Below are 18385 nucleotides of genomic sequence, written 5' to 3'. Positions count from 1 at the left end.
AAGAGGCCACATCTATTAAGCCACTTCAGTCCTGTGGTATGAACATGCCCTTTCTCTGGCATGAGCTGGGAGTCAATCAACCCTGCTGCCCACCAGCACTTGGCTAAGGAAAAGTCTGCTTCTGAGCATCACAGAGACTGCCTCTCTGCAACCAGCATGATCTTGCAGAACTAGTGGCAGCCCAAACGCAGAAAATGCTCCGTTTCTGCCAAATGAGGAGCTGGCGCTGAGTTCTGCCTGAGAGCCAAGTCTCCTCCCCATGGAAGTTCTGCTCTGTAGTCCCAGATGTGTGTGTGTGGTAGCTATTTTGGGAAACTCATTGGTGAGAAAATGTCTCTTCATGTTCTGCAGACATTTCTTCAGGCAGCTGTTAGGACGTCCAGCAACATTTAGTTCTAGCTCAGGCGAGAGAAAGGGTGTTTTGAAGAAATAATTTACACACGCATTTAAACCACAGGAGGACAGTGGCTTAATAGTCACAGCCTCTTTCAGAAGGGAAAAACAACTCTGTTAATTCAAAGCAGAAGCAAAGTTACCAACCTTAAAGTAGGGCAGGGATTTCTCTCAGAACTACACTTGATCTCCAGACTACTGATATCACTTCCCCTGGAGAAAATGGCAACTTTGGAGGGGGAACTGTACCATAGATTCTAGGAGAAATTGAAGCCTAGAGTGACACCCCGACTAAGCAACTTCCCCTCCTGAAACTTCGCCCTTTTCAGACTCCCAAATCTCCAGGAATTTTCCAAGCTGGAGTTGGAAATCCTATCGCCCGGGCCTGCATGTTGTGAAGAAGGAGGAGGAGGAAGGGGAAGGGGGTAGCGGGGGGAGGAGTTGGATTTATATCCCACCCTCCTTCCCTTCCCTTCCCTTCCCTTCCCCTCCCCACTGTGCTATTTTTGGGCAGGAACGCACAGGAATGGAGTTCCGGTTGGCTTCAGAGTTGGCCATGCCCACTATAGCCAAAACCTCTCTGTGTGTGGCTACAGAGGGAAAGCTTGGAGAGCGACGCCCCCCCAGCGACTCTGAGGCAGGCAGGCCAGGGGAGGCCCTGGAAGGATCGGGGAGGCATTTAAATGCCTCTCTGTTCCTTCCCCGGCCTGTCCAAGGGCCAGCTTGCTCGGGCTCCCCGCAGCCGCAGGCGTCCGGGCAAACCAAGGGAAGGCAGCTTAAACTGCCTCCCTTCTCCTCCAAAGGCCGGCTTGCCCAGGCTCCTCGCAGCTGTGGGGTGACCGGGCAAGCCAAGGGAAGGCAGTTTAAACTGCCTCCCTTCTCCTCCAAGGGCTGGCTTGCCCAGGCTCCTCGCAGCTATGGGGCGCCCAGGCAAGCCAAGGTGTGGCCTGATATGCTAATGAGCTATGCTGTCAGGGGTGTGGCCTAATATGCTAATGAGTTTCTGCTCAGCTTTTCCTACAAAAAAAGCCCTGCCTCCCCACAACAGACACCCTATGAAGTAAGTGGAGCTGAGAGAGCTCATTTGAGAACTGCTCTTGAGAGAACAGCTCTGAAAAAACTTGTGACTGGCCCAAGGTCACATCAGCAGCTACATGTGGAGGAGTGGGGAATCAAACTCAGTTCTCCCAGATTAGAGTCTGTGCTCCTAATCACTACACCAAACTGGCTCTTAACCACTACAACCCAACAGCTGTGCAGTGTTACTAAATGTTCCCTCTTTGCAGATTAATGAGGTGGCAAATTAGCATATAAGCATCCATGTATTTGAGGTGATTTTAAAACTTAAATAAAAAGTAGGCATCTGGTCCAAAACAGTGGTTGGGGTAAAGACTGATGGCTGAGGCAGAGTAGTTTTCTGGGATGCACGTCAGGCATTTCAGCTCTCTTGAAATTCAGGGTCTGAACCTGAGGGGGACACATGAGGTGATTTAAAAAAGATCTCTCACCTCTCCTTTAGCTGACCTCCACTGCAGAACTATTACCCTCTTTCTCAAGTGATTTATTAGCCCTCTCTTGACTTAATTATGCATTTTTGTATTTATTTGGAGAGTCCAGATAATAAGGATATTGGGCGTACACTATGACTGGATGAGGAACAGATTTTAAATCTTTTATTTTTGCTGTGTGGCTCTTTAAAAAAATCCACATACACGAAAAGCAGAGAAAGTGCAGCAACATGACAACCAAATGAATAAAAGGACATGAATCAAAGAGAAATTCAATACAAGCATTCATAGTGCAGAGAATAGAGGCTGCTCTATTCATTTCCGCCTCACGAGTCACAACTAACAAAAGTAGACTTCAAACAGGAATATGCAAGTGATGTCAAGAAAACTTCTTAATTTGAAATGTGACACTTTTGAATATAATTAATGCAATACAGAAAACAGGAAGCTAACATCTGAAATACAAGATTCAATGCAATTCTGGCATCTTTATCTTATAGACAATCCATTGTCTATAGCAAAGTCCTATGCTGAAATTGAGCAAACTCCAGAGGACAGCGAAAGACAGGAGGGCCTGGCGTGATGTGGTCCATGGGGTCGTGAAGAGTCAGACTCAACTGTGTGACTGAACACCAACAAAGCCCTACGCTATAGTCACTATAGTTGCATATGCTCCACCCCCTCAGACAAAGATACTCACTTGAAGGATTTACAGTGGGTGTTTTTGCAACTACAATATCCTCCTGATCTGGTAAGAATGATGACTGAAAAGGCCAGAATGATACCCAGGGACATCTTGCTACAAGACATACCCGAAGAAAATGACAACAGAATAATCAATAGGAAACAGAGAGTGAGTATAAATGGGAAATTTTCTCAGTGAAGGGTGGTAAGCAGTGGGGTACCACAGGGATCAGTACTCGGTCTGATACTTTTTAACTTGTTTATTAATGATTTGGAGTTGGGAGTAAGCAACTTTGCAGATGACATGAAGTTGGGAGTAGCTAAATTTGCAGATGACATGAAGTTGTTCAGGGTGGTGAGAACCAAGGAGGATTGTGAGGCACTCCAAAGGGATCTGTTGAGGATGGGCAAGTGGGCATCAACATGGTAAATGGGGTTCAATGTGGCCAAGTGCAAAGTGATGCACATTGGAGCCAAAAATCCTAAATATAAATACACATTGATGGGGTCCGGACTGGCAGAGACTGACCAAGAGAGAGATCTTGGAATCGTAGTAGACAACTCAATGAAAATGTCTAGACAGTGTGCAACTGCAATAAAAAAGGCCAACGCTATGCTGGGGATTATTAGGAAGGGAATTGAAAACAAATCAGTCAGTATCATAATGCCCCTGTATAAATCGATGGTACATCCTCATTTAGAGTACTGTGTACAGTTCTGGTCACCACACCTCAAAAAGGATATCGCATTGGAAAAAGTGCAGAAAAGGGCAACTAGAATGATAAGAGGGTTGGAACACTTTCCCTGTGAAGAAAGGTTAAAGCCCCTGGGGCTCTTTAGCTTGGAGAAACGACGGCTGAGGGGTGACATGATCAAGGTTTATAAGATTATGCATGGGATAGAGCAGGTTGAGAAAGAGGTACTTTTCTCCCTTTCTCACAATACAAGAACTCATGGGCACTCAATGAAATTGCTGAGCAGTCGGGTTAGAAGAGATAAAAGGAATTCCATGGGCTCTGATTGGATGACAATTATGGGGATTTGCATGAGACCTAAATCACGCCTGGTTCAGAGCCCTGGAGGAATAAGGATGCTTGCCACAGGAGCATTTGCCAAATTTGATGTCATTCTGCTAGACTAAGGGAGCAATCCTAAACAAGTCCATTCAGAAGTCAGACACATTTAGGGCTTACTCTCAGGAAACTATTAGGATTGCAGTCAAAGTAACCCATGTACAAATTTCCTTAAAAACAGGGGATCCTGTTGAACAAAGAAACCCAGTTGGATGTTTAAAAATGGATTTGGGTCAATATTCTGCCAAATTTGGTCTCACCTGACTTAATATTAAGATAATTTATTAATTGTATTTTACACCACATGGGCTGGCCTGTACATTCATTATTCCAGTACCTGTTGGACATGTAATAACCCACAAGCAGCTTTGTTAAATATATTTTGGTCTTGTTCACAAATCCAAACTTTCTGAATTTCAGACTTGATTTCTGATATAATTGGCTACCATATTCCCTAAAACCCTATGGTTACCTCAGTGGACTTTCTGAAAACTGGCATTGTAGATACTGATTAGGAGCTAGTAGCCAGCATTGCTGCTTGTTAGAAAATAGAAAATGTTTCCTCAATCTTTGATAGCCTATGGCATACCACTATAGCATTAGGTGACAGCAATATGTCAATTACCAATTTTAAACTACAGGAATTACTAAATGTAATTGACATATTGCTTGAGTTTAACATTGGTACTGGACACATCACTGTAATTTAATGCTATAGCATAGAAAGGCCTTCTGGGGCACAAGGAAAATGGTATCTGCATGGGGCTGGAGCAAGCAAAGTGTGGGGAAACCACCATGCGGAACTTTAAGAGACTTTGGGTCCCAAACTGGTAGGTCTGCAGATAGATGGTCTCTTTTTAGAATGTTTTGGAATGAAAAATGTGGTGACAGAATTTGTGTATATATTCCGTAACAGGTTTTCTCTTCTGTTTGTATAAAATAAAGAATATTTTAAAAATGGAGGAGAGACAGTTACTACTAGTTGTATTTATTGTATTGTCTGCTCACTGAAGTGTTTGCATTTGATTTAGGGATAAATTAAACATGAGACAGAGAGACCCATGAATGGATCTTCTCAGGGGTTTATAAATGGAAAGAGCCCTCGGCCACATGACCCCATCAGCACTATCATTTTTTCCCTCCCTTCCAGAGCTAATAAGCCTGGGGTGCTGTCAGCTTGATCAGAAAAACCATGATGGGGGAAGGATTAAACCTACCAACTTTCTTGCAGTGGCTCAACTCATATTCGAGCTGTGTGCCCTGGTAATTTAAAAATGGTGGGTAGTTCCATTCATGAATTTCCCACTTATGAAAACTTCTGAGAATACATTTATACTACAAGGGTTTAAAGCAAGGGGGCAGGCGGAGGCATTACAATGGACCAGGAACAAGTCCCAGTGGTTGTGGTGATGATGACAGATGTAGGCTCACATGACCCTCCTCTTGTGGTACCACCAGCCAGGCCTCATGGCTTGGATCCAACCAGTGGTATCAAAGGAGGAGACAATGGATGAGCCTTCACCCATGGTTGCCCCCCCCCCCGGCCAGCTTCAAGCTGAGTGACTGCTGTAACATTGCTGGTGCCACTGGGGTTTGGCTTGCTCCTGACCAGTGGCCCTCTAGGGCCCCGGTCACACGGGCCGGATATCGTGGGGGGGAGGCATGGCTAATTGCCCAGGCGCAGTTTGATCCACGATTACGTGATCAGACGCACTGGCGGCACACCACGGGTCCTTCCCTCGGCATGGGTGGGTAAACGAGGGACCGGAGGGGAATGCCGTGCGCCGGCACGATCACACCACGGGAGTCTGGAGGCAGCCCGTGGCAAACGTTTACTAGTACCTTGGAGGTACTAGTTTTTTAACTCGCATCGTCGGCGGTAAGCCACGGGTGCGCTCCACTTCCCAGATGTTGGGGTGTGATTGCCCCCAGATAATCCGCCCACCATCCGTGCCTCTCCCGCGGCAACTTTGCCGTGTGACCGGGGCCTAGGTTATACTTAAGGGCTGATTTACCTGTTTATAGCAATCACTGCTTGGAAACCCAATGACAGGCAAATTCCTCAGGACTGAAGAAGAAGAGGGACAAACACATGAAGACCAAGGTCAAGAAGGTCAAACAGCATATGGCTCTCCAGAACTGCATTGCTACTGGCTATGTTTGAATCAATTCACTGGCATTTGGTATGTATCAGCTTGGACCTCTGACAATGGTACTAGTGTTATGTGTCTGTATTTCAATTTGTCTTTTCGTATGTTCCAGTCTATGGACACTTGGTGGTAACACTGTGGAGAAATTAGCTGCCTTGATGGCCCCAGTGAGGGCAGAAAAGCAGGGTATATGGTTAGTCATTAAATGGCAATTTGTGCCTGTTGGAGTTTGGGCTGGGTTTGCATTGAGGATTTATTTCCTAACACAACAGAGAGAACATTTTGTCTTTCCATTATGATACCCTTTATATCTACCTTAATGGGAAGCCTGCAATGTCCTATGTGCATCTGCCTACTCTACAACTTCTCTGGTAAGGTCCGGAACCATCATACTGGAAGCAGAAGATGCTGCTGGTAAAAATTTAACATCAGGTTCAGGTTGAACTAAGACTGAACCAATCAGGCTGACCAATCACACTGTCCATTTCCTGTAGGACTGCACCATGGCTTACTGGATCAATGACATATCTGATTTAGTTTCCTTTGCTATATTTACTGTCTAAAGCCATGCAGCTTTATGATACAAACACATATATTAGCCTTCAGATAACCACTTCTTTTTAAACAAATTGGATAGACTAGACAATATGCCCTACTAAAGTTGTCTCCAGCAAGATCTGTTAGTGTTTCCTGAAGCCCCGATTGGCATTAAGCTGGGGCAGGCGACCAACAAAGTACGGAATTCTCAGTTTGCACACCCAGCCTGATCTTGACCATCAATAGTTCTTGACCACAATGTGAAGCCCAAAGACACAGAGGGTGATTCTGCATTGGCTTTTCCCTCTGTTGTTTTACCAAACCTATGTTGGAACAGAAATTCCCCTCTGCAGTGCATGCCACTTTCACTTTCTTTGATCATTGGGTTTTATGGTACCTTCTACATAGATTTATGGCTGTTCAGGGGTGACTTTGCAGTCAGTACAGCATTGCCCCAGGGTATTTGAATGTGGTTTTGAGCTGCACCGTTGGTAAAACAATGGAGGGAAAAACCAATGCAGAATTGCCCACTGTTAGTTGAAGGCTTTTCGATCCTGTTGGAAGAGCCGCTATCATGCAGAAAGGTTGTCTTTGCTTCTCCTGTGGTATGCAAGGCTTACATACCAAGTAGCTACATTGTTGAATCTATCTATCTATCTATCTATCTATCTATCTATCTATCTATCTATCTATCTATCTATCTATCATCTATCTATCTATCATCTATCTATCATCTATCTATCTATCATCTATCTATCATCTATCTATCTATCTATCTATCATCTATCTATCTATCTATCTATCTATCTATCTATCTATCTATCTATCTATCATCATCATCTATCTATCGGATTTATATCCTGCCCTCCCCGCAAGCTGGCTCAGGGCAGGTCACAACAGTTAAAATACCGACATAGTCATAAATCCAATACAAATACAAATCAGAACAAGTTAAAATTTCTAAAATCAACAACAGATGACAAAAAATCTCAATCTCCAGTAACCAAAGGCACCTCCAGTGCTGGGCCTATGTTGACAAAAATAAAGACCCACTCAGCAGATGCCATAGTGATCTCTACAAAGGGCAGTTCATCTGGGCAATATAGGCAGGGGAGGCCAAAGTGTTTAGACGTCCACTGCCTCAGCCAAAGGCCTGGCAGAACAGCTCCATTTTACAGGCCCTGCAGAATTGCATTAAATCCCGCAGGGGCCTGATCTCCAGTGGCAGCATGTTCCACCAGGCCAGAGCCAGTGGAGAAAATGCCCTGGCCCTATTTGAGGCTAAGCAGATGTCTGTCAGGCCGAGGACTACCAGCAGATGTTGCTTGGTAGAGCACAAGGCTCTACAAGGCTCATAGGAGGCGGTCCCGTAGATATGTCGGTCCCAGGCTGCATAGGGCTTTAAAGGTTAGTACCATAACCTTGAACCGGAGCCAGTACTCAATTGGCAGCCAGTGCAATTGGTGTAATACCAGCTGAATGTGCACCCGCATAGATGTTGCAGTCAGCAGGCGTGTTGCCGCATTTTGCGCTAGCTGCAGTTTATTTATTTATTTATTTATTTAATTAAATTTCTACCCCACCCTCCCGCTGAAGCAGCTCAGGGCGGCTTACAAACAATTTAAAAACATACAGTTAAAACCAACAATTACACATATAAATACATTTCCATGAAATCCCAGCTAATACATCCTGTGATAAAGTGCTAGTGCGACACCACCGGCATAGTCAGTTCTTATTGGAACGCTTGGCGGAATAGCTCCGTTTTAACTTCTCTATGGAACTGCTGGAGGTCCTGTAGAGCTCTGATCTCCTGAGGGAGCTCGTTCCACAGCATTGGCGCCGCCGGGGAGAACGCCCTGGTCCTAGTTACCGCTAACCTAGTGTCCCTAGCCCCAGGGAGGCTAGATGGTTTTGCGTTCCCGATCGCAGTGCCCTTGGGGGAACATATGGGAAAGGCGGTCCCTCAGTTTTTGGGTCAGATTCAAGGGCAGCCCTGCACAGAGCTTGTTGCAGTAACCTAACCTGGAAGTGACCATCACATGGATCACTGTAGCTATGTCCCAGGATGAGAGATAGGGAACCAACCGTGCACAGCAGTTGGTCCCCTACTTTAACCGTGATGACCTGGCCACAGTGATCCACGCGACGGTCACCTCAAGGTTAGATTACTGCAACGCTCTCTACATGGGGCTGCTTTTGTCGCAAATCCGGAGGCTGCAACTGGTGCAGAATGCTGCGGCCAGGCTGTTAATGGGTCTCTCTAGAAGGGACCATGTGCGGCCTGCGCTGAAAGCGCTGCACTGGTTGCCAATAGCATACCGGATTCGCTTCAAAGTGCTGGTCGTTACCTATAAAGCCCTACATGGCCAGGGTCCAACCTACCTGAAGGACCGCCTTTCCCCGTATGTTCCCCCAAGAGCACTACGGTCAGGGGCCCGAAATTTATTAGTCATCCCGGGCCCTAAGGATGTCAAACTAGCCGCCACGAGGACCAGGGCCTTTTCGGTGGCGTCTCCTACCTGGTGGGATGAGCTCCCGGAGGAGATCAGGGCCCTGCGGGATCTTATGCAGTTCCGCAGGGCCTGCAAGACGGAGCTCTTCCGCCAGGCTTTCGAGTAGGAGCCGCCGCCCCTACTATACCACCACCGCCCTGAGGTCCCGATTAAACATCTACTATGGAAGAATCCTTATGCTGTCTTCGTGGGATTTTGGACATTCGATCCGCCATTTTTTAGATTATGAATGGCACTGAGCACTTTGTTATTAGGTTTTAATATGTAGTATATGTTTTAAATTGTTCTGTATATATTGTTTTATCATGGCAAGCTGTTCTTGCCTCTGTGAGCCGCCCTGAGCCCATTGGGGAGGGCGGGGTATAAGTACGAAAATAAATAAATAAATAAATAAATAAAATAAACCGCCTGACCAGCTGAAGATGGTAAAAGGCCAATCTGACAGCTGTTGACCTGGGTCTCCATGGAAAGTAAGGCACCCAGGACCACCCCCAGGCTCTTCACCCTCATCGCTGGTGACAATGGCACCTCACCAAGAGTTGGCAGCCTGATTCCTAATCCCCCCCCATAGCTCAGGTACAGGTCCTCTGTCTTTGTTGGATTTAATCTCAGCCGACTTTGTTTTAGCCACCCAGCCACAGCCCCAGTGCCCTGTCCAGGATTTCTGGGGCGGAGTCTAGCCAGCTATTCATCATCATATAGAGCTGGGTGTCATCAGCATACTGGTCACTGCCCAGCCCAAACCCGCGGACCGGCTAGGTGAGGGGGCATATATAGATGTTAAACAGCATTGGCAAGAGGATCGCCCCTTGTGGCACACCGCATTCCAGCAGGTGCTGCAAAGAGATCCTCTCACCTAGTGCCACCCTCTGTCCCCTGCCATGGAACAAGGAGGAGAGCCATTGTCAGGCAGTCCCCCGTAACCCTACATCGATGACGTACCCCTACGTCAATGCTGCCGCACCCAGTAAAATGCAAAGAAGCACCAGGGAAGGAGCAAGCAGACACTACAGGGCAGGTGGTATTTTGTGAGAATCTCATTATGATCATGAAGTTAGTTAACATCTGGCCCGCTGACTTGCTATGCTGAAAAGAGATATTTTAAAACCACATTCACCTGTGCAGGCACGTTCTTGGGGCTTGCCCAACCAATAACACATCCACCAGCACAGATGTAAAACACCCTCTGTTTTCTTTTGGTGTTAATATGCCTCTTTGAATTCTGACCTGTTGAGTTACAAAGCTGGGCAAATCCATGGAGTCTCAGGTGTACAATGGCTATTTGTGTACTTAGACTGCAGTTTCCACCAAATTGAAATCTGAGGGGAACGTCTGAGCAAAAAACTATCCAAGGAATTTTTAAGGAGAATGTAAACGTGGTTAGACCAGGACGTTTAACAGATTATGTAGGGCAAACATCTGCTTTGCCAAGTCAGCCAGTCATGGCTGCTTGACAAGCATACATGGGTGATACACATGCTTGCTGTAACATGTGTTTCTGGCATTCGCACTTCTAAGTGCAAGTTTGCAATATGGGTATGCACCTAGATATGTAATGGGTCAATGGGCCCAAAGACAAAAACACAGATGTTGAAACACACCATTGCAAAAAATATATCTAAACCAGATTTATATATGTGATCACACTTTGTGAGAATAATACAAAACATACAACTTCAAATACAGTGGTTTTGCATTAGGACTGTAGCATGTATTATAGTGAGCTGCTCTGCTACTACAAACCCCAGGTCTATGAATGATTTATCACTAGGTTCCCTATGAACATGTGGCATACTACAAGCGAGAGGTTTCCCTGGCCTTTCCGGACTCAGTCTGCTACCAAGACGGACGACCCTCCACACCAGGACATGGGCCCAAAGGCTACATGAAAAGCAGGTATGTATAAGCCAGACTCCTGACTGAAGGCTCCCCTGAAGACAGACAGAAAGAGCTGACAGAGCTCATAAAAGTGCTGACCTTAGTTCTCCTTTGGCAGATAATTGTTCCAGCCTCAACTCCAAGGAGCAATAAGCAGCTGAAGAATAGAACAAGATAAGCAGACAGAAACAGCAGACAGAGGGAGAAAAATCGCTGAAGGCTCTACAGTCCCTTCCAGCTTTCTCTGCCATCATGAATGGAAAGTCAGAGACCACTACACTGAACTAAGGAAGTGTCTATCCTTAGAAAGGGCAGGAGTGGAGAGACGGCTTGGAACTTGCAAAAACCATCTGAGGGTGTCAGTTTCTGAGCTTCTAGGCACAGTGCATATCCTCTCCTCCATTGAGTACAGTGCAGTTTATGAAGTTCACTTTGAACTGCTGGTGGCACCTCTTTAATCAAAAGAACAAACATTCCTTTTGCATCTAAATCACACCAGGCTGGTCCATGATGAATAAATATAGCCGATAAAAAAGAACTTCAAGCTCGGGTGTTGAGGGTGTTGGTAGCAACTGTCCTGAGCATAAGACCAGGAGTGTTGTGAGGTTATACTTGTAGGGTATCTGAAGAAGTGAGCCATGACTCACGAAAGCTCATCCCCTGCCACATATTTTGTTAGTCTTTGGCCCCTGCCACACGGCAGGGGAAAAGCCTCTTAAGGCGCGGCTTTTAAAAGCCGCGCCAACGTTGAGGCGCCGCGGCGGGATCCCACGGATCCCCTGGCCGCAGCGCCTTTTCTCCCCGGCGCGATCAAACGCCGGGGAGAAAACACGGCCCGAACGGGAGCCGGCCGAACTGCGCATGTCCGGGCATGCGCAGTTCGGATCCGGGCCGGGGTTGAGCCGGCGCAAGGAAGCGCCGGCGATCAAACGCCCCGGTTGCCGCGCCACTTCCCTTTAAACTACCTAGATAGGTGGTTTAGTTTGCGGCGGCGTTTCCTGGGAATGGGACAGTTCGGCCACGGAAGCAAGATGCTTCCCAGATGTTGTGGTGTGATCGCGCCGGTTTGATCCGGCCCCGAACTGTCCCGCTCCCGGACCAAATCGCCGCGTGTGAACGGGACCTTTAAGGTCCTACTGGACTCTTGCACTTTTCTACTGCTACAGACAGACTAACATGGCTACCCATCTTGTAAGGTCTGCACTGGAAGATGGGTCTGCACCGGAAGATGGGTCTGCACCCAGTGCCAGATTTTGCAGTCCTTTTGGGCACTGGCAGTTTTCATGGGCCCTTTACCTGACAATGGCAAGGTGAGCAAATTGGGAATTGTCTCCCACTGCCTTGGATTTCTTCTTTAGTGCTTCATGCAAAGTCAGAATGGTGAAGCTGTTAGGGGTCAGGATCCTTTGCTGGCCTTGGACACCTTGGAAATGGCCCGCCTTGATACCCTCCGGACCCAGCCCTGCCTGTATGCACTTTCCATGCCTTTCTCTCCCTCCCGTTCTCCCTCTGTTCAGTTTTCCAAGCATTGCAAAACATGACTGCTGGAAACAGAGTCCATTCTCCAGTGTCAGCAAATGCTTTGTTCATTGGCAGGCTTTACTCTGAGTGGAGAATTTGGGTTCCCTGGTTCAGACTGCAGATTTACACATGCCTGTGTAAAGTTTGGTAAACCATCTGCAGAGTTAATAACTAAGGTAGCCTTCTTCATCCCCTGAAGAAATGGCATGAAACTAGACACTCAGAAAGACCCATTAGACCAAAATTCAAGCAGCCAATGGAAGAAGCTAGAAGAAGCAAGTGAACGAAGGGACTGATTGTTTTCTCCGGGAGCTAATGGGACTTCTCTCACTTAAGCATCTTAGCCCGTAAGCAGCTCCAACAGGGGCAGCCCCTAGAAATACCCTGGTCTTCAGTTTAAGAAAAGGGTGGACTAGTGGAACAAGTCCTCAACTCCTACCCCACAAAGTACCCTGCTAATGAGAGCCACTGCAGTTAGAGTGTCAGGCAGTTACGGTTAGGTCAAAAATCTGGGGTCAAAACACCGACTCAGCCACAAAGCTCAGTCACATAGTGCAATGTTGCTTCCTCCCTTTGCCCTGCTCCTAAAACTCCTGGGGGTGCCAGCAGTCATTCTGTTTCAACCTAATCTACCTCACAGGGTTGTTGTGAAGATCAATGTAGGACGAGAACCCTGTGTGCCTCCTGAGTTTCTACAAGAAAATGCAGGCTAGGTATGTGACTGGTAGATAGATTAGCACTGGAGTTATTCCATTTGCCTTTCAACCCTGGATGAGAAGCCAAATATGACCTAGACTAGGAGATGCATGTCTTATACTGACCCCTGTAACAACAGCATTCAGCGAGTGAACGCGGTGAGGTGGTTAAAGTGTTGGACTAGGATCAGGGACAGCCAAGTTCAAACCCCCGCTCTGCCATGGAAGCTCACGGAGTAATCTTGGGCCAGTCTCTCCCTCTCTCAGCCTAATTCTCTTCACAGGAGGGCTGCCAGCCTCCAGGTGGGGCCTGGAGATCTCCTGCTTTTACAATTAATCTCCAGCTGCCAGAGATCAGCTCCCCTGGAGAAAATGGCAGCTTTGAAGGGAGGACTCTATGGCCTTGTACCCTGCTGAGGCCCCTCCCCTCCCCAAACCCCACCCTCTCCTGGCTCCACCCCCAAAGTCTCCAGGTATTTTCCAACCCAGGGTTGTCACGAGGGCAAACTAGAAGAGAGTAGAACAATGCTAGAAGCCACATTCGGTCTCCAAAATGAGTTATAATTGTCTGCCATCAACAGACTCATGATGACCCTAGGAGCCTTTGGGGTTTCCAAGGCAAGAGACGAGCGGAGGTGGTTTGCCATTGCCTTCCTCTGCGTAGCAACCCCAGTCTTCCTTGGTAGTCTCCCCCTCCAGGTACTCACCGCGGCCAACCCTGCTCAGCAGCCAAGCTCTAAGTCAGAGTCAGACTAGGCTGAGCTATCAGGCTGCAAAAGTGGGGTATAAATACCTAAAATAAATATCCTAAAATAGATAGATAGATAGATAGATAGATAGATAGATAGATAGATAGATAGATAGATAGATCGAACAATGAAATCTCGAACAATGAAATCTGGGAGCTATGGCAAAATTCATCAGAGGAATATTTTTAATGAATAATTTTTAGGTTGTTCTAACACCATGTAACTTTTATAAAACATTTTACCTGTGAAAACGGTATAGCTAAACAAAGGAGAACCAATGTGCATTGGTAGGCAAAATGTTATGTATGAATCAGAGAGCCGGGTGCCACCAGGGTCAGACTTTGGGGCACAAGTCCATGATCCATCATTATATTAGCATCTAAGAGAGATCCATCAAGTTTTAAATCACCTAACTGAACCACTGTCACAAAGACCTGGGTTCAAATCCAAATCCACCTATGACACCATGTCCCCTGGGCAACCTTGGACCACCATATACTTTCAGTCTACCCTATAAATAAGATAAAATTAGCCTCCTTGACTTTTTCGGAGGAAAAGTGGGATTCATATGCAACTGCTCGGACCAACAATCCACACCATTATCTGTGCCCCCCCACGGGGATTTGTGGCTTATGTTTCCCAAATGGTAGTCCTCCACCGGCTGGCAAACTACTTTCGAAACTGAGACTCCTTCAAGGGCAGCTCCTGGAAGCAAAGAAAGTCAAAACCTCAAGCGCCCAAGCCTTTGTAGTATCCCTCAAGTAGCTTTTTTGGCACCCGGCCATGAAGACATGTTTTTATTCTGTTTCCTAATGTGTCTATTTTCTATTAGTTTTATAGACCATCCTGCTGCTTCATTCCTGGGCACCAAGACAGCCAGCCAAAGCACTCCAAATACACTATGAAGCCACTTATGCAAAAGAATGGCTTTGTGTCAACTGTGGGGTAAATAACATGAGTAAGCACTTTAGAATCATCTCTGGAGACTATTAGAGAAAGCGGCGGCGGGGGTGGGTGGGGTATGTGCATTTCATTAACTGGGACCAAGTGATTCAGTCCTGAGAAAAGAGAAAGACCTGAAAGCAAAACAAAACAAAACGCACGACACTCTGCTCCCTCTAAGCTGTGGAGTCTTATGAGCAAAAACTGTAGTTTGTGAGCTACTGGCATTAAAGTTGTGAGCAAGCGATCTGGCCTACTGCATCAATTAGTTTGCTCTGGAGCCATCCCTTCCTGAGCTAAGACAGAAATGTGTGAGCCGGAGGCTAAAACACTGTGGGCTGGCTCACACTAATTCAGCTTAGAGGGAACAGCCTTTCCCAACACAGGGGGCCAAACTTCTTTCAAGCTGAGCTGCCCGGACCCTCGAGGGCACTTTTGCATTAACAAAGGCACTAAAGTAGGGATGCTGGGATGGGGGGGGGGGAGAGATGGGGTTCCCATTCCTTGGGAATCTGGACGTTGGACTACAGAGGAACACGGCAGAGAAGATTCCTTGGAAGAAGTTTTCCCGAAGCTTAGCAATACTCAGCCAAAGCGAGCTAACGAAGTTCTCTCCCCCCCCCCCCCCCCCAAGGCCCAGGGCCGAAAAAAAGAGCACAGCTTTTCAAAGGCTGGGGAAGAGAAGGGCTGCAAAGAAAGGACCGACCGAGACAAACGTCTGGGCGAGGGACACAGGAGCCGCCGCCGGCCTCCCGCTCGACTCCCAAACCTGCCAGACTCCGCCACACTCCCGGGTCCCCGAGCGAGCGAGCGAGCGAGCGTCCGCCGCTCCCCCTCCCCTCCGCCCCCGACGTACTTGTCCAAGATGAAGTAGAGGTCGAAGCCTCCATAGCAGGCAGCGCCGCCGTTCTCCCGGCTCCTTCCGCCTTGCCCATCGCAGGCGACCAGAGCCGTGGCAGCCAAGAAGAGGCAGCGCAGAGCCCACCGGGGAGCTTTGGCCCGGGCCATGGTGAGATCCCGGCCCGAGAGCTGTCGGCTTCCTCCCCACCAGTCTCCGTTTATTGCAACGCCGTCGTCTGCAAAGCCGAGCAAGGGCTTCGCATCAGCCTCTGGCGAAGAGTTGTCCTCCCAAAGTTGCGCGACTTCGCCTGGTTTCGGGTTTCAAGATGCACAGAAAGGGCTGCGTGTGCCGCTGCTCTCTCCTCCGTCTCTCCCCCCCCCCCCTTTCAAGAAGAGCCTTCTCCCTCTTTTGCTCACAGCCCCGAGAAGGAAATATCCCTTCTGTCTGCAATGCAATCAGCAGCTTCCGGACGATTTTTTGCTTTGTCCCAGATTTCAGAGAATGTGGGAAGGCTCATTCTGCCCCCCCCCCCCCATTACTGTTGTTATTGCGGGTAGTGGGCGCCGGGCGGCTTTCTTACCAAGCAAGTCCCAAGGCTGCCATCTAGCGGTTTGAAGTACTTGCGAAACCGCCTAGCATCATTCCTCCGCAAGAAACGCGAGGAGCGTCTCGTTTAAACCCAGTGGCATTTTCCCAACTGACTTTAAAAAAACAAAAAAATTACTGCCAGGAAATACATCCGGCAATAATTCCCATTATAGCTATGAAGAGTCTTTCCTATTCTTTTTTTTTTTTTAAGTATACTTTGCATAGCTTGCAATGTCCTTTGCAAAGCCCAAGTTTCCCAGTAATAATTGGGACAACGAATGCAGTAAAACCGGGGCTATGTGAGGAAGAATAATTGTTGCATGCCCATAGACAGAAATTATTCGTCGGAGGGCTTAACAGTACATTAATAGGGGAGGTTTTCCATTATTCTAAGCCCTGATGCTCCCAGGACATCTAATGACATCATTGTTAGGGTTCAGTGACATCACAGAGTGTTTCTCAGACTGCAGGAAGAGGAACTCTGGTGGCCCACAAAGGTGCTCCAGGAGTCAGCAAATCCTTTGTAAGGACAGGAGGGCAGGGAGGGACAGCCCTGCTCACACCCATACAGCTCATAGGAAAACGGAACGTTTTGTAGGGATGGGCAAGGACGCTCTGCCTCTGGGGAAGGGGAGACAGTATTCCTTCTTCTTCCTGCTAGATAAGCAGCCAGTGGCAGGGCTCTCAGCATTTTCCAAGTGCCTGGATGCAGTAGTCCAATGGTTAAGGGGGAACTGGCTGAAGTTGAATCCATCCCAGATGGAGGCCATGTGGCTGGGAAAGACTGAGATGCTAGCTGGAGGGTCACTCCCAAGACCCGGTGGTGTCCAGCTGACAGCTGTAGACTCTGTAAAAAGCCTCAGGGTGTGGTTGGATTCTGCACTATCATTGGATAGACAAGTATCCAGCAATGTGGTCAGTATTGTTTTACCCATGCCAGGCCTGCCACCTGATTCCTTATTTGTCTGGGTCAGGCCTTGCCACATGGATCCATGCAACGATCACCTCAAGACTGGACTGCTGCAATGCAGTCTACATAGGGCTACCCTTGAAAATGCTTTGGAAATAGCAGGTGGTCCAGACAACAGCTACCAGGTTGCTGACTGGAACATCATGGTCACCTCATATTACTCCAATTCTGCTGTAGGTGCACTTGCTTCCAATTAGCCTCCAGATCCAATTCAAGGTGTTGGTGTTAACTCTTAAAGCCCTTATGGGTCTGGGACCCTCATACCTACAGGACCGCCTCCTGTCACCTGTTGAAGGGCCTTCTCAGTTGTGGCCCCTACCCTGTGGAATGCACTGTGGGATGACACCCGTACCCTGACAGACTTGTTTAGTTTCTGCAGGGCATGCAAAGCTGAATTGTTTAGGTTGGCCTTTGGAGGGTAACCACATGAGAGAGAGAGAGAAGGTTTTTATTGTATTTAGCCATAGGCCATTACAAACCAGAAACAGAGAAGAATGCAATAAAACATAGAAAATTGTATAAAATAAGATACAGTCTAAAACATTATAAATCCATAAAACCGAAGTTATAAACAATTAATTCACAACATACCCACTAAAATCAGTATTAGCTAAGAACAGCGTTGGCCCGTATTTTCCTTGCAGCCAAGGCAAATAGAGCCATTCTATTGGATACATCGGCATCGGCTAGCAAAAATATAATCTTCTCTGGGACAATAAAAGCTTAAAACTGGTAAAATACCAGATAAAAATTTTGACCTAGGCTGGGAATACAATGGGCAATCAAAAAAGTAATGGGAGAGATCCTCAATAGCAGAACAGCCACAAATACATAAACGCTATGCCTTGGGTGCTCTACTATAGCAGCCGACCAATACAGCCATAGGCATTGATTCAAAGCACAGAGATGTAAAAGCTGCTCTAAGGTTATGATTATCTATATTAACCAGGTAAGGTGATCTAAAATGATCATTCTTAAATGATTTAAACCAGGTAGCAGACTGTGATTTTAAAATTGAGTGTCTATCTAACAGAGCATCATGCTTAAATACCCATTCTCTGAGATCTGAGTTATAGGGTAACCACATGATTGGGCTGTTTTAATAGTGTTATGGTGATAGCCACATATTTTAATATTTTAACATTTGTTATTTGTTTTTATGTTGTTTTTACCTTATTGGTTTTCATGTTGTAAGTCACCATGAGACCCTTCAGGTAAGTGGCCACTAAAAAGTCTAATAAATTAAAGAACTAATAAATATAGTCAGCTTCCCACTGTTTTGAAAGATAAGAGCTCACAGAGCTATGGTCACCTAGCTTCTAGGTCACCTAAGAACCTTA

The 18385-nt window shown here is 47.0% G+C and overlaps 1 protein-coding gene across 1 annotated transcript in view; it reads right to left on the bottom strand.

Annotated features, from left to right (window-relative positions):
* The window catches only part of ANTXR1 (anthrax toxin receptor 1), a 181989-nt gene extending 166192 nt beyond the window's left edge, over positions 1 to 15797 (bottom strand). Inside the window, exon 1 of the mRNA XM_015421095.1 lies at positions 15503 to 15797. Coding sequence (XP_015276581.1) covers positions 15503 to 15654 — 152 coding nt within the window. The 5' untranslated portion in view covers positions 15655 to 15797. The remainder of the gene's footprint in view (positions 1 to 15502) is intronic.
* Positions 15798 to 18385: the final 2588 nt, after the last annotated feature.

Source organism: Gekko japonicus, unplaced genomic scaffold (genome assembly GCF_001447785.1).
Source record: "Gekko japonicus isolate JY-2015 unplaced genomic scaffold, Gekko_japonicus_V1.1 scaffold13, whole genome shotgun sequence".
Classification (NCBI taxonomy): domain Eukaryota; kingdom Metazoa; phylum Chordata; class Lepidosauria; order Squamata; family Gekkonidae; genus Gekko; species Gekko japonicus.
Note: the sequence above shows the minus strand (reverse complement) of the source record. Positions and strands in the feature narration are given on the sequence as shown.